At 42.4% G+C, this 15,810-nt stretch overlaps 1 protein-coding gene across 1 annotated transcript in view; it reads right to left on the bottom strand.

Annotated features, from left to right (window-relative positions):
• Nucleotides 1-15,810, bottom strand: part of WWC1 (WW and C2 domain containing 1) — a 218,560-nt gene that overhangs the window by 36,408 nt on the left and 166,342 nt on the right. Inside the window, exons 12-15 of the mRNA XM_040344669.1 lie at nt 15,037-15,145; nt 12,223-12,300; nt 11,647-11,733; nt 8,022-8,211 (exon numbers count right to left, since the gene is read on the bottom strand). Coding sequence (XP_040200603.1) covers nt 8,022-8,211; nt 11,647-11,733; nt 12,223-12,300; nt 15,037-15,145 — 464 coding nt within the window. The remainder of the gene's footprint in view (nt 1-8,021; nt 8,212-11,646; nt 11,734-12,222; nt 12,301-15,036; nt 15,146-15,810) is intronic.

The following is a 15,810-nucleotide window of genomic DNA, read 5'->3' as shown; positions in this document are numbered from 1 at the left end:
CTTATTTTACTGACAACGGTGCTAACAATTATCATGTAAAACCTTTTTACCAAAAAGGAAAGAAAAACTGTTGCTATATATAAAGGCCCGGATTCAGGTAGATTTGCCCCTTATTTACGGAGGCCCAGGGCAGCGTTTTTGCCCTGCGCCCCCGCAAATTTACTGCGCTACCCGCGATTCACGGAGCAGTAGCTCCGTAAATTGTAAACTTGCCCTGCGTAAGGGCGCCTAATGTAAATGATCCCGTAGGCGTGCTCCCGCGCCGAGCGTAGAGCGCATGCTCCGTCTGGAAACTTTCCCGACGTGCATTGCGGCAAATGACGTCGCAAGGACGTCATTTGCTTCAAAGTGAACGTGAATGGCGTCCAGCGCCATTCACAAATCACTTACGGAAACGACGTAGATTTCAAATATCGCGACGCGGGAACGACGGGTATCCTTTAGCATTGGCTGCGCGTGCTATTAGGATGTGCAACCTTACGCGAAACCCGACGTACGCAAACTACGTAAATTGCGTACGCAGGGCTCACGCAACGTTGTGAATCGGTGTTAGTATGCAATTTGCATACTATACACTGAGCACAATGGGAGCGCCCCCTAGCGGTCATCACTAGAATGCAGCCTAAGATATGCGTGGCATAAGAGCCTTATGCCACGCAGATTTTAGGCTGCAGTCGGCGTTACGATGTTCCTGAATCAGGAGCATTCGTAACGCCGGGGCAAGTAAGCAATTGCGCTGTGTAACCTATGGTTACACAGGCGCAATTGCTTCTTGAATCTGGGCCAAAGTGTTAACTGGAGTTCAGCTTCAATTTGTTAGTGTATCTAAATCTGCAAGCAGTGATAATTTCATCAACGAAAACGTTAGTCATAATTTTCGTCAGTCACACTTTTACAGTGACGGAAACTAAACAAAAAAGTACACCACATTTTCGTCCTCTGACAAAAACTGACAAAAATCAATTCTGTTTTCGAACAAACGAAAATGTCAGGCAGGGACGTTTACCCTCAGAACTTCCGGGTTCCACTGAGCTCTTGCTTTCAGTGTTAATTTTGTCGACAAAAACATTTTAGTCTACTAAAACTAAAACAATTGAGATGACTAAAATACAACTAAAACTAAAATAGCATTTTAGTCAAAAGACTAAAATGGGACTAAAACTAAAATGCCATTTTAGCCAGAAGACTAAAACTAAAATGCCATTTTAGCCAGAAGACTAAAACTAAAATTGAAATTTGGCAGCAAAATGAACTGTAGTGCATGTTCATACCTCAATTACATAAATAATACCATATTAGATTTTTCATTCCAGCAGTAGATAATGAGTTTGGAAATTGTAGAGAAATGCTTAAATAATGCATTACAATTTACACCCATTTTATTTTAGATGACTAAAATGAGTTTTAGTCTACTAAAATCATTTTAGTCTACTAAAATGTACTGGAGATTTTAGTGGACTAAAATGTAGGACATTTTAGTCAATTAAAAATGTCCTGGAGATTTAGTCGACTAAATACTACTAAAACTAAAACAGTTGCAGAAGACTAAAATGGAACTAAAGCTAAAATGCCATTTTAGTGCAAAGACTCATGCCGTGTACACACGATCATTTTTCGGCATGTAGAATAAACAACGTTTTTCCAACTTCATCTTTAAAACGACGTTGCCCACACACCATCGTTTTAAAAAATGCTCTAGCAAAGCGCGGTGATGTACAACACATACAACGGCACTATAAAGGGGAACTTCCATTCACCTTTGGGCTGCTTTAGCTGATTCCGTGTTAGTAAAAGACAATTCGCGCTTTTTTGTCTGTTACAGCGCGATGAATGTGCTTACTCCATTATGAACGGTAGTTTTACCAGAACGAGCGCTCCCGTCTCCTAACTTGCTTCTGAGCATGCGCGGGTTTTTAACGTCGTTTTAGCCCACACACGATCATTTTTTACAACCCGAAAAACGACATAGTTTAAAACAACGTTAAAAAATGCAGCATGTTCGAATTTTTTTTTGTCGTTTTTCAGAACACGAAAAATTATGTGAAGCCCACACACAATCATTTTAAATTACATTTTTTAAAAACAACGTTTTTTTCATGCCGAAAAATGATCGTGTGTACGCGGCATAAGACTAAAGCCCTGTACACACGATCAGTCCATCCGATGAGAATGGTCCGAAGGACCGTTCTCATCGGTTAACTGATGAAGCTGACTGATGGTCTGATGTGCCTACACACCATCAGTTAAAAAAACGATTGAGTCCAACGCGGTGACGTAAAACACAACGACGTGCAGAGAAAAATGAAGTCCAATGCTTCCAAGCATGCGTCGACTTGATGCAGGTTTTTTTTACCAATGCTTTTGCGTACTAACCATCAGTTTTGACCTATTGGTTAGGCGTCCATCGGTTGAATTTTAAAGCAAGTTCTACATTTTTGGACCGAAGAATAACTGACCAATGGGGCCCACACACGGTCGGTTTGGACCGATGAAACGGTCCTTCAGTCCGTTTCATTGGTTTAGACTGATCGTGTGTACGCGGCCTAAAACTAAATCGAAATTGTCCGCAGAAGGTTAGACTTCACACCGTAATGCAAGGCTTTCTCCCTGGTGAAGAGCGTCATGCTTGCCCCCTGCCTTCAGGGGGGAGGGGGCGAGCAGGAGAGTCAGGACACCCACAAACACACAGCTCCTTTCTCTATCTGCAACGTAGAGAGTGTCCTGACTCTCCTGTATCCCAAGGGAGGGGGCGAGCATGACACTCCACACCAGGGAGAAAGCCTTGCATTACTGTGTGGAGTTACAGACAGAAGAACAGGAAGTGAGGATTTCTCAGAAGAAATAAGGACGTTTAAAACCAAAATGGAAGGATGAGGTAAATGAAAGAGGACTGCACTAAGGTAAAGGAAGCTATTTAGGGAAAAAAATTGTACCTTTACAACCCTTTTAACCAAAAATAGTCCCTATGTGGGAGTTGAGGCATAGGGCTGAAAATCGGAGAACCTGGGCACCATTTGGCCATGTGTACAGCTCAGTGTCTGACAGACACCGGTCTCACAACCTGATTCTGTTGAATGAACATGCTGGAAAACCAGCATCTGATCAGCGCTCTCAGCCAATGGCAGGCGGACAGTTTCCCTGTCAGAACACAATAACTTAGTGTGGGGATGACCGCACTAGCATTGGATATGTTAGCACAGCGATCTGAAATAACACCAAAAAAAAAAAAAAACACCAAAAAATGATTCCTGTGTGTACGATGTAAGATTGTCTACCTCTTTCTGTGGTGGTTGGATACTGTGCCTTCTATCTTGTTGCCTGTATTGTCTTTTTATGGTTGATTTCCTGGAGTACACAAATCCATCAACAGTGCTTTTCAGAGCCCTTCTTATATATTTAACTAGTTTCAAATTGCAACCGCTGCCCAACTTCTGTGTTGCACACTCCATATTGCAGTTATTATTTAGCCAACTCTCCCCATAGCATGTTTTCATGAAGAAGTGATAAAAGCAGTACAGCGTTTCCTGGCTGCTACATACAAATGTGATAACGTGCAAGGAGAAATCTGTATCTATAGCAACAATGGGACCAAAATGTACTTTTCAAAGCCAAAGATAAAAGGATACCCAATTAACAGGACATGCATTATGCATTGGCGATAAATGTCAAAGTAGAGGTTTGAACTTCCTATCTGAAAGCCAACAAAGTCCATACAGAATGAAGTGTGCCTGTTCACTGTGATCACTCTCAATATGTCATATTTATTTAAAGTAAAAAAAGAAACCCTGATTGCAGTGATAAATTAATCATTATTATGCGTGCAGTAAAATGACTGGCTACTCTACAGAAAAATACAAAAATAGACATAGAAAGCCATGTTAAAATGATATACACAGTAATAAACTACAACAGGATCCATGACACGACATCCACAAAAAAATTCAGCTGGTGCAGAGTAGCTTAAACATATGTCAGATTATTTTATAATGCAATTTTAAAAGTAAACTACTATTTTATCATAAATATACCTCAGTTTCCACAAATATAAAGAATCAATTACTGTTGATGAATCCTTACTGCAGCTTTGGTGACCGAGTTTTCCTAATTAAACTTTTAGTTATTCAAAGCTAGCCATAATAATGTCTTTACTGTCCGTGTTTTCCTTCACAATTTTTTTTAGCACAGGAAAAAAAAAACGATTATATATATATATATATATATATATATATATATATATATATATATATATATATATTCTGTATGTGCTATTTGTACAACATTTTTTTCTGGTGTTCCTTCATTGTCTTGTAGTGTAAAGAAAAAATAAAAGAAGTACTTTAAAGCAGAGGTTCACCCTAAAACAATTATATACCATTCCAACCAGCATACTGCCGACATGTACAGTATGCTGTTTGTTTTTTTCGCTCTACATACCGTTTTATCTTTCTTTTTCTTTCCGGACTCCCGCGGGGAATAGGCGTTCCTATAAAGAGGCGTAGAGGATTGACGTGCGGCTAAGGCGCATCACGCGTTCCGAAAATAGCTGGACTGGGACTCGGCTATATACAGCGCCTGCGCAGTCAGCTCCTAGTCTGTGCGCAGGCGCCGTATAGCGCCGTATAGAGCTGAGTCCCAGTCCGGCTATTTTCGGAACGCGCGACGCGCCTCTTCCGCACGTCAATCATAGTGACAGCACATCCCAGCAAGCGCGTCATAGAAGCGACGGGAGATCCGACTTGGATTCCCGCCAATTCTACACGTGTGCGGCGTTTGTTATGAATCCTGAGGGGGAAGTCCCCGCCGGATTTTAAATAAAAATCCGGCATGGGTTCCCCCCTCAGGAGCATACCGGGCCCTTAGGTCTGTTATGGGTTGTAAGGAGAGCCCCCCTACGCCGAAAAAAACGGCGTAGGGGGTCCCCCTACAATCCATACCAGACCCGTATCCAAAGCACGCTACCCGGCCGGCCAGGAAGGGAGTGGGGACGAGCGAGCACTGCGGCCCCCCCACCTCAGAGCACCCTGTCCCCATGTTGATGAGGACAGGGCCCCTTCCCGACAACCCTGGCCGTTGGTTGTCGGGGTATGCGGGCGGGAGGCTTATCGGAATCTGGGAGCCCCCTTTAATAAGGGGGCCCCCCACCCTAAGTGAATGGATATGGGGTACATCGTACCCCTAACCATTCACCTGTAGGAAAAATGTCAAAGTTAATAAACACACCACACAAGGGTTTTAAAAATAGTTTATTTTTCTGCTCCGGAGGCTCCCCGTGTCTTCTTTATTAGCTCTTTTACCAGGGGGAGCTTCTTCTTTGACGTCTTCGGGTGGGTGGGGGCCGCCGTCTGGTTCTCTTCCACCGCCGGGGGGGGTCGCTTTTAAAAAAGCCCCCACCCCCCGGCGGGTTTCCTCCGGCGTCTTGGGCGGGGGGGCTTCTTCTTCCGCTATCCCGACGGGTCTTCTCCGCTATCCGGGGGGTCTTCTCAACTCTCCGGGGGTCTCCTTCTATGTTCGCCGCTCTCCGCTGTTGACTTGGCGCACCCCGGTTCTTCCTCCAGCTGTCCGGTGCCTTCTTCCGTGCTGTACGTCTTCTTCTCCTTCCGTGCTGCGAGTTCTTCTTCCGTGCTGTGACGTCATGTTCTTCACTTCTCTTCTTCTCCCGATGTTGACACGTCGCCTTTCCTCGCTGCAATGACACGTGTGTGGAGGAAGAACCGGGGTGCGCCGAGTCAACAGCGGAGAGCGGCGAACATAGAAGGAGACCCCCGGAGAGTTGAGAAGACCCCCCGGATAGCGGAGAAGACCCATCGGGATAGCGGAAGAAGAAGCCCCCCCGCCGAAGACGCCGGAGGAAACCCGCCGGGGGGTGGGGGCTTTTTTAAAAGCGACCCCCCCCCCCGGCGGTGGAAGAGAACCAGACGGCGGCCCCCATCCACCCGAAGACGTCAAAGAAGAAGCTCCCCCTGGTAAAAGAGCTAATAAAGAAGACAGGGGGAGCCTCCGGAGCAGAAAAATAAATTATTTTAAAAACCCTTGTGTGGTGTGTTTATTAACTTTGACATTTTTCCTACAGGTGAATGGTTAGGGGTACGATGTACCCCATATCCATTCACTTAGGGTGGGGGGCCGGTATCTGGGGGCCCCCTTATTAAAGAGGGCTCCCAGATTCCGATAAGCCTCCCGCCCGCATACCCCGACAACCATCGGCCAGGGTTGTCGGGAAGGGGCCCTGTCCTCATCAACATGGGGACAGGGTGCTCTGAGGTGGGGGGGCCGCAGTGCGCCCCCCTGCCCCAGAGCACCCAACCCCCCCATGTTGAGGGCATGCAGCCTGGTACGGCTCAGGAGGAGGGGGGGGGGGGCGCTCGCTCGTCCCCACTCCCTTCCTGGCCGGCCGGGTAGCGTGCTTTGGATACGGTCTGGTATGGATTGTAGGGGGACCCCCTACGCCGTTTTTTTCGGCGTAGGGGGGCTCTCCTTACAACCCATAACAGACCTAAGGGCCCGGTATGCTCCTGAGGGGGGAACCCATGCCGGATTTTTATTTAAAATCCGGCGGGGACTTCCCCCTCAGGATTCATAACAAACGCCGCACACGTGTAGAATTGGCGGGAATCCAAGTCGGATCTCCCGTCGCTTCTATGACGTGCTTGCTGGGATGTGCTGTCACTATTCCAGTGAGTGTGAGATGTCGGCGAGATCTCGGCACCATGTCGCCGAGAATCAGCGCGATGCTGTCGTGCTAAAAACACAATATCACAAACACCTACTGTATAGTTCCATTAGGTGCTTTCCAAAAGTAACACTGGTCAAACTGCCAATTTATTTTATTATGTTATGCCTTTGAAATTTAAAAAAATAAACAAATAAATAAGACATTACTAGCAAAAATGCATTGATTGTTAAAAAAAAAAAAACACACGTTTGACACATATGCATCGTAAGTAGTAGCAAAGTTATTCTTACGCAAAAAGGTCCAAAGCTGAAGTGTCAAATGGCTGGAACTGGTTAAAAGGACAGAATAGTAGACCAGGCTGTTTAAGTTGACAGAACAGCAGCAAGAGGGATGTCAAAAAATACCTTTGCTGCAGCATACAGGCCAAGACTGAAAACAGTCCAAAAGATGTCAACTGCTATTAAATAATGTTACTCCTGCGCCACCAATTACAAACCAACTATGATCCAGTGACTAATTAGCTGCTGCTCGCACCTGTGTCCCCACAACTTAAAATAATAAGTAAAAAAAAAAGATGCTGCACTGCTAAACAAGCATAAATTACCACAATATGTGTATAATATAAAATAATTGTGTGTTAATCCTTCAAAACGCATATACACGACAGGTAAATAAATAGTGTCAATCATAAAATTCAAAACGCAAAATGATAAACGCTGAGCAATGTAGTGATCAGTCTCATCTTAAACATCCAATAGTGATAATTAGTTTCTTCGCCTGTGATCTTAGCTATCTCACACCAGTAATGATACAACGTGCCCCTATGGTTAAAACACATGTGCCACCACAGTGAGAGTTCTGTGAGCACTATGGTGGCACGCATGTTTTAACCATAGGGGCACGTTGTATCTTTATTGGTGTGAGATATCACACATTTAAGGATTCACACATAAGTACTTTATATTATACGCATATTGTGGTAATTTATGTTAATTTGATTGTTTAGCAGCGCAGCATCTTTTTTTTCACACTCATTATGTCAACTTGGAGTGCTACTTGTATGCTGAAATTACAAATAAAGAGTTGTTTTTTTTTTTTACCCGATATGCTACCTGCTGTCATTTTAGTACAAAGCATGAAAAGGTAAGATGCATTAAGCAGAGGAATCTTGTTTAAATACACCAACGCCTTTCGTGTTCAAAAATTCCTCCTAGAAGCTTTTTTGCACTTTCGCTTTTTTTTTTTATGACAGCAGGGAATTATGCAAAATACAATAATGCAAATAAAGACAAACAAGGATTAAGCATTAATTACTTCCTAATGTTGACTGAGTTGCAAAATTAGTTACCAGGCATTCTTCTCGATGTTTTTTTATTGTGCACACATCAACTTGCAAAGTCTTTTGATGTAACGCCGCAAGGGATACAGGTGCCAAAAACATTTCATTGAACACTACAATGTCTGATGCATCCACAGTTCTTGTACGGAACAAGCAGCTTGTGTTTTCAGAACAAGGAAGAATGGCAACACGGACGTATCTATAAATAAAGGCATTCAAATCAGTAAAACGAAATTGCTACATTTTTTCATTTTTATTTTAGAATGATAAAACAATAGATACTAAAATTAAAATGTTATACAAAAGTTATAGATTTAGTCTTTTAGCGACTTGTTCCTTTAAATCGTTTTTGGATGGTAATGGAAAAAGGTGTAAGCATCTTTTAGTTTGTGACATGCACAGCTGCATGACTCCCTCCCTTAGATCAACAAATTTCTGCTGGTTGGAACCAATTCTGGAATTCTTGACAATTTAGCACAAGACTGCTTTCTAAAGTCAGGCTGAAATCCACCGATTTCATTGGGTGTCCAGAGCAAGCACTGTTATGCCTAGTACACACGTACGGGATTCCCGGCGGTAAAAAGTCCGCCAGGAAACCCAAGTGGAAAACCGAGAACCTGCTCGGTAAGTTTTTCCCCCTACACGCAAGAGGTTTTCCCGACAGGAAAACTGTGATGGAGCTTTGGTCAGGAATCTCGGCCGCGTGTATGCTCCATCGCAGTGTTTCACACTGATGGGAAAAAGACTGCCGGGAATCCCGCCGGGAAAAAAGAGAGCTGGTGCTCTTTTTTTTCCGGCAGTTTTCCTGACGGGAAAACTGCGATGGAGCATACACACAGACGGTTTTCCCAGCCAAAAGCTCTCATGGCAGTTTTCCCGGACAAGAAAAACGGTTGTGTGTACGAGGCATGAGAGTTCAAATCCACAATGTCCTTCAGTAATGTCAATCAACAGAGGGGTTCCAAAGGGAAAGCTGTACATGGCTGCCACAATGAACACGTGTTTCTCGCTTTTTCTACAATACAAATGCTCAAAGAACAAAAAAAATCCAAGGCACACCCTCTGGAACTAAATTTGTGGGGAAAAAAAAAAATCACGAACAACAAAACCCTAATGCCGCGTACACACGATCAGTCCATCCGATGAGAACGGACCGTTGGACCGTTTTCATCGGTTAAACGATGAAGCTGACTGATGGTCCGTTGCGCCTACACACCATCGGTTAAAAAAATGATCATGTCAGAACGCGGTGACGTAAAACACAACGATGTGCTGAAAAAAACGAAGTTCAATGCTTCCAAGCATGCGTCGACTTGATTCTGAGCATGCGTGGATTTTTAACCGATGGTCGTGCCTACCAACGATCAGTTTTGTCCTATCGGTTAGGAATCCATTGGTTAATTTTAAAACAAGTTGCCTTTTTTTTTAACCTATGGTTAACTAACCGATGGCGCCCACACACGATCGGTTTTGTCCGATGAAAACGGTCCATCAGACCATTCTCATCGGTTGAACCGATCGTGTGTACGCGGCCTTATAATTCATTGGTGGGAAATGATAATAAACACCAATGTTAAAGACAGTTGTTTCTCTGCAAGTGCGTCTGTGAAGGTTCCTATTTGCTCAGTTCATGGTATACATAGTAATAGTTAGTCACTTTTAACTGGACCGTTTCCATGAATTAAAGAAGCTACATTGGCTAATAGAGAAACATCTTCAACATGGCAGAACAAGTCCTGTTAAATGCAACCATCTACTTCTAGGTTTACCTAAAATCACAATCTGAGAAGAACAGCATCCAATGTTATTGTAACTCATTGCATAAGCAGGAGGTTCTCTGCACAGATCCCCGTCAAACAAATTTCAGATCTACCACAGGGGCTTCCGGCATGACTGCTCTGCATGAGGTGAAATTATGTTTCCAGAGCAGAGACAGCACAGGTCACCTTTGAAAAGGAAATCCTATTTGTATTAAAGCAGAGTTGCAAATCTCTGGCCATCACCACACCAGGTTACCAACAACAATCCTGCATGGAAACATGTTTTTGTCATATGAAATGATAACGCACTATTATTGTGATGGATATTGTAAAACATCTTTAACAAAAAAGTATTCCTCCATTGGACGTAAACCTTGGTGTCTCTGCTGTGGAAACAAAATTGTTTCTTTGCACTTTGTCCTATTTCACTTTTTTACACTTTTTTTTTCCAGATTATACAAAGAAGCTTAGAAGAAAAAATGGCAGCATTAAAGCGATGAGGAAAAAATTGGTAAGTAGAAAGATTAGAAAAACAACTTTGATGCCCCCTTGAGGAAAGAGAACTACCTGGTTAAAATCTTCTGTGAAAACTAATGCCGCATACAGACGGTCGTTTTTTGTGATGGAAAAAAAACGACGTTTTAAATCACGAAATATAACGACGTTTTTGAAACTTAATTTTCAAAAACGACGTTGCCTACACACCATCGTTTTTTCACAATGCTCTAGCAAAGCGAGGTTACGTTCACCACTTTTTTCCATTGAAGCTCGCTTCATAACTAGCTTCTGGGCATGCGCGGGTTTAAAAACGTTGTTTTAAACGTCGTTTTTTGCTACACACGGTCAATTTCTGTGAAACAAAAAACGTCGTTTTGAAAAACGACACAAAAAATTCAAGCATGTTCGAATTTTTTTTTGTCGTTTTTTTGAAGACATAAAACAACGTTTTGCCCCACACACTATCATTTTAAATGACGTTTTTTAAAATGTCGTTTTTTTTCATCACAAAAAACGACCGTCTGTACGCGGCATAATACTTCCAGGATTGTTGATCTCCTTCAGGGCTCAGTTGTTATCCCATCAACCTCCTTGCCACTACACAGATCAGCAGGAGGAACCACTTAATACAGAAGACCAGGAGATCTACAATCCCTGAAGAGTGAAGCTCTACAGAATACTTCAGCCAGGGATTACTTTGCACAGCGTTTGGTGGGGCAGACAGCAGGAAAGTATTAACTTGCATCTTTACAAGTACAGCTTTTATGGGCAATGTAGGTTTTAAGTCTCTTTAGCACATTCCTCTCACGTTTGGTGAGAAACCAGTGATAAGTCTGTGGGGCCAATTTATAAAAAACATGTACACATTTGTCATATTCTGCTTTGTATTATGGTATAGTCATGACCTGTTGATTTGAAATACTCTGTATAATAGCAACAGCAACAAGTGAACTACCTTTAAAGTGGTGTAATAATTGGATGTGCGTCTATTTGGTACATGTGTCAAGTTACATTTTATTTGTCTTTGAAAAGTAGTGAATGTAATCAATAAATGGTGAACATAATGCATTGGGTGTCATTAAAAAGTGACGTGCTACCCTTAGAAATGTCAATTCTATCTAGTTGTTAAATTGACAGTGACGTTCCACAGATTACATGGGGAGAGATGCTTTTGTGTTGCAGTGTGCCAATACTTTGAGCATCAGGAGCACTGACAATAGGTCCTGATACAACTAATACAGGGACAGCTGGCAAACTGACAGAGGAGCCATGCAGGTGAACATAGGCAACGTCAGAAACACCGTTAAATCCAAGCAAGCTACGCTTTTTAATACATATAGAAAATGTGAGATGTTTAAAAACTTTGCCATACTTACAACGTCTTGTCCTGTTGTAGCAATAGAGCAGGTGAGTTATCTAGGTGAATAATAAATATAGCAAACACTTGCTTTTTCTCTTCATACCTGCAATGGTAGCACAAAATTAATAACCCAAATAAACAATGGATTTTACTGCAATATGCAAACCAGTTCATCAGGTCAGCATCAAACTGCCCCCGAACTACCCTACTAAAATTGGTATGGATAAGCAAGGAGAATAAGATAGTTTCCTTGTGCTACAAAATGGTAATCTGTTGATTCTAGCACATATTTTCTACTTTGGTATGTATATATAGCGTAGCTACAGTGTATGATTTAATCATTCTATTCTTTAGGACTGATGAGATTTCTTGCATTCGTGTTATCTGCATTAGTATTGCATGTTCACATACAGTTTTCAGAAATGCGTACAGTTGCAGTATTAAAAATCTTTGACAGGAAACATAAGCATCAAGTACACTACATACATCAGATATGATTTATGCTAAAGAAAAATCTACGTTGCATTTTGCCAATACAGAAAACAAAAGTTTATCCAATACTGCATAACTGGTGACAACAAATTATTCTTACTTCATTCCAATTTTGATTCTCGCAGTACCCAAACTCTTGGCATCCTCATTTTCAAAATCAACAAGTTCCAACACCTGCCTGAACAATGAACAATAATATATATATATTACATCTTTGTATTCAGATATATAAAATTTTCTAACAGTGCTAAAGTACTGTAGATTTACACATGCATACTAGATTATGTCACTTTACAGCACATTTAAACACACTTAGGGCCAGATTCACATAGAATTGCCCTGGCGCAGCGTATCAGAGATACGCTACGCCGCCGTATCAGAGATACGCTACGCCGCCGTTTCTTACCTGGCTCTAAGTCAAATCCAGGAAGATTTTGCGCCGTAAGTTACGGCGGCGTAGTGTATTTCTCGGCGCGTATTTCAAATTGGGCGGGTAGGGGGCGGGATTCATTTAAATGAAGCGCGTCCCCGCGCCGATTGAACTGCACATGCTCCGTTTTGAAATTTCCCGCCGTGCTTTGCGCGAAATGACATCGCACCAACGTCATTTTTTGAACTTAGACGTGAGTTACGTCCTTTCCTATTCACGGACGACTTACGCAAAAAAATATAAAAATTTTAAATTCGACGCGGGAACGACGGCCATACTTTAACATGGCAAGTCTATCTATACGCCACAAAATAGCAGCTTTAACTATACGCCGGGAAAAGCCGACTAACGAAGACGTAAGAGAATGCGACGGCCGCGCGTACCTTCGTGGATCAACGGAAAAAGCGAATTAGCATACCCGACGCGGAAAACAACGCGAACTCCACCCAGCGGGCGCCAAAGTATTGCACCTACGATCCGAAGGCGTACGAAGACGTACGCCTGTTGGATCGAAGCCAGAAGCCGTCGTATCTTGGTTTGAGGATTCAAGCTAAAGATACGACGCAGCAAATTTGAAAGTACGCCGGTGTATCAGTAGATACGCCGGCGTACTTGCACTGTGAATCTGGCCCTTAGAATATAAAATAGGTAAAGCTCAAGTTTAACTTATGTGCACATTTGTTAAATTTCTTTATAGTGTTCATTCCATTGCTGCTCCGTGAAGGACATTTCAGGATAGCGAAGATGCATATACATATATTTAGATATTCTATTTAGATCTCAACATTGAATACAACATATCTAAAGAGACGTAGTAGAATGCAGTAGTGGTCCGAGAGATGAGGGAGCAAATTCTTTTTTAGGGGGGTTGGGCTGGAAAGGGTGTATTGTAGGGCTGCAACTAACGATTATTTTCATAATCGATTAGTTGGCCGATTATTGTTTCGATTAATCGATTAATAGCCTTAAAAATAAAAAAAATTAACACAAATTGCCACAAAAACACATTACATGCTTTTCTGCAGCTTCTCCATTGAAGTATATTGAACCAAAAAAAAAAAGCACCGTTTTGCGTTAAAATGTCCCCGCACTTTCCAAAAACGCAGGTGCTGAAAAACAATCATGGATGTGAACGTGTCCCATAGGAAACCATGTAAATGAACTGTAGTGTGTTTCTGAAAAAAGCACCAAAACACAGAGGTGTGACCCAGGCCTTGTTTAGTAACATAATGGAGTTAAAAAAAAACATAAAGAAGTACAAAAAGAGCAAATAATCGCTACTGTAAGGGGTTAATTTTTCACTGTGGGACAGTGAAAGTAATATTTACTGTAGCAATTAGCTTTTTTGTACTATAAAAGGCTAATTTTAGTTTTTTTAACCCCATAATGTTACTGGCCGATTAATCGATTATAAAAATTGTAATCGATTAATTTTGTTTGGGAGCCACATCGCACGACCGCGCAATTGTCAGTTATAGGGACACAGTGCCGAATCGCAAAAACTGGCCAGGTCCTTTACCTGCGTAATGGTCCGGGTCTTAAGTGGTTAAGACATGGATACTACGGCTCCTTTCTGCTGAGCCGGCGGATGACCGGTCCCTCCCTCCCTGCTCACTGAGCGGGGAGGGGCTTATCCAGCTCTGTGGTCTTCTATGGGGAAATCTGATGAAAACGGACAGCATGCCATTTTCATCAGATCTCACCCGATCCGATATGGACGGATGGCGGCGTATCGTTATCCGTCTGATTTTAGCAGATCGGGTCGGATGTCAGCGGACACGTCTCCTAGAGATGTATGGAGCGGCCTTTCAGGTCCGCCGACAAAACTGACGTGTGAAAGGGGCCTTACAAACCAAATGTTCTGCTGGATTTATAAATAAAATAAAAAATGTATCCTGGGAATCTGGTTACGATACATTAGTGTCAGAATGTAAGGGTACAAACACAGTGGGGCTCCTGTAAAACACTTTTCTTCTAGCAGGAGTAAAGCAGCTTCAAAAACATGCCTAGCCATGTGTTTGCAATTGTGTATAGTTGAAACAAGCTCTTGGGCGTTCATTCATTTCAATTTCCAGAATATTAATTCATTGAAATGAAAAAACGCTAAAGTGCTGAGGTGCGTAAAATGCTCCTCTTTTGAACACACAATTGATTTTTTTTTTTTGCCTCTAAACTCCTGTAAAGGCCTCTGTGTGCATGGACATATAGGGAGAGATTTACTAAAAGTTGTGCAGTCTGGTGCAGCTGTGCATAGTAACCAATGAGCTTCTAGGTTTTATCATCAAAGCTTTATTGAACAAGCTGAAGTAGGATGCTGATTGGTTACTATGCACAGCTGCACCAGATTATTTGTGCTCCAGTTTAAGCAAATCTCCCCCAGTGGCAACATTGAAGGGAGTTTAGAGGCAGACAAAGAAAAGTCAAATGCCTGTAAAATAGGAATTTTGTTTTGTGAGCCACAGCATTCATGAGACCTAAAGGTACCTTTGTGTGGTTGCTTCATATACACCACTGTCTCCAGCCACAGATTCATCTGATACCGCTGCTGATACACCAGACACTTCCGACCCAGGCAATGGAAAGCAACCCAAACCTGTAAACAAAAACAATAACATACAGGAAAATGCATCACATCCTAAATACAGCAAATACGTAATGATGGAAAGTATGACAGGCAAAATCCATGGAGGGAGGGATATAGACGGTGACACTGAAAATCCGAGGTGACCTCACAAACACAAAGACAGATTTTTACACATGACAGACATAGCTTGTATCTGATGGATGCAGATTGATCGGCATTGCTAGTCCTAGACTATGGTAAAAAATTAGAATCTGTCAGCAATGCAAAAAAATAATGCCCGCCATGGAAAGCTCATCCCACTTTTTATTCATGGTGTGGGCATCTCTTGTCATAATGATTAGCAGTGCTTAAATTGATGATGGGCAGTTGGTGATGAACACAACAATTTGTGTGAGCTGACCTTTGTCTTTTGTCACAGATTTAATACAGATATCCAAATAGTCTACATCATTTTTAGTTTCTAAAGATTGCTCATGGGCTCTGCCATGTCTTATCTACCCCCCCTTGTGGCTGTTTTTTCCCACAGCAAGTCAGGAGGGCGTTTGTCAATATAAGACAGAAGAAACATTTTTTGAGATAGTCATTCCCGTTTTTTAAAATGTGCTAGCAGCGGGACACTTCCAGCCTTCACAGCATACACTGGGGACAGGCCGAGTTCATCATACTCCTCATAT

The sequence above is a fragment of the Rana temporaria genome, chromosome 3, assembly GCF_905171775.1.
Source record: "Rana temporaria chromosome 3, aRanTem1.1, whole genome shotgun sequence".
NCBI lineage: Eukaryota > Metazoa > Chordata > Amphibia > Anura > Ranidae > Rana > Rana temporaria.
Note: the sequence above shows the minus strand (reverse complement) of the source record. Positions and strands in the feature narration are given on the sequence as shown.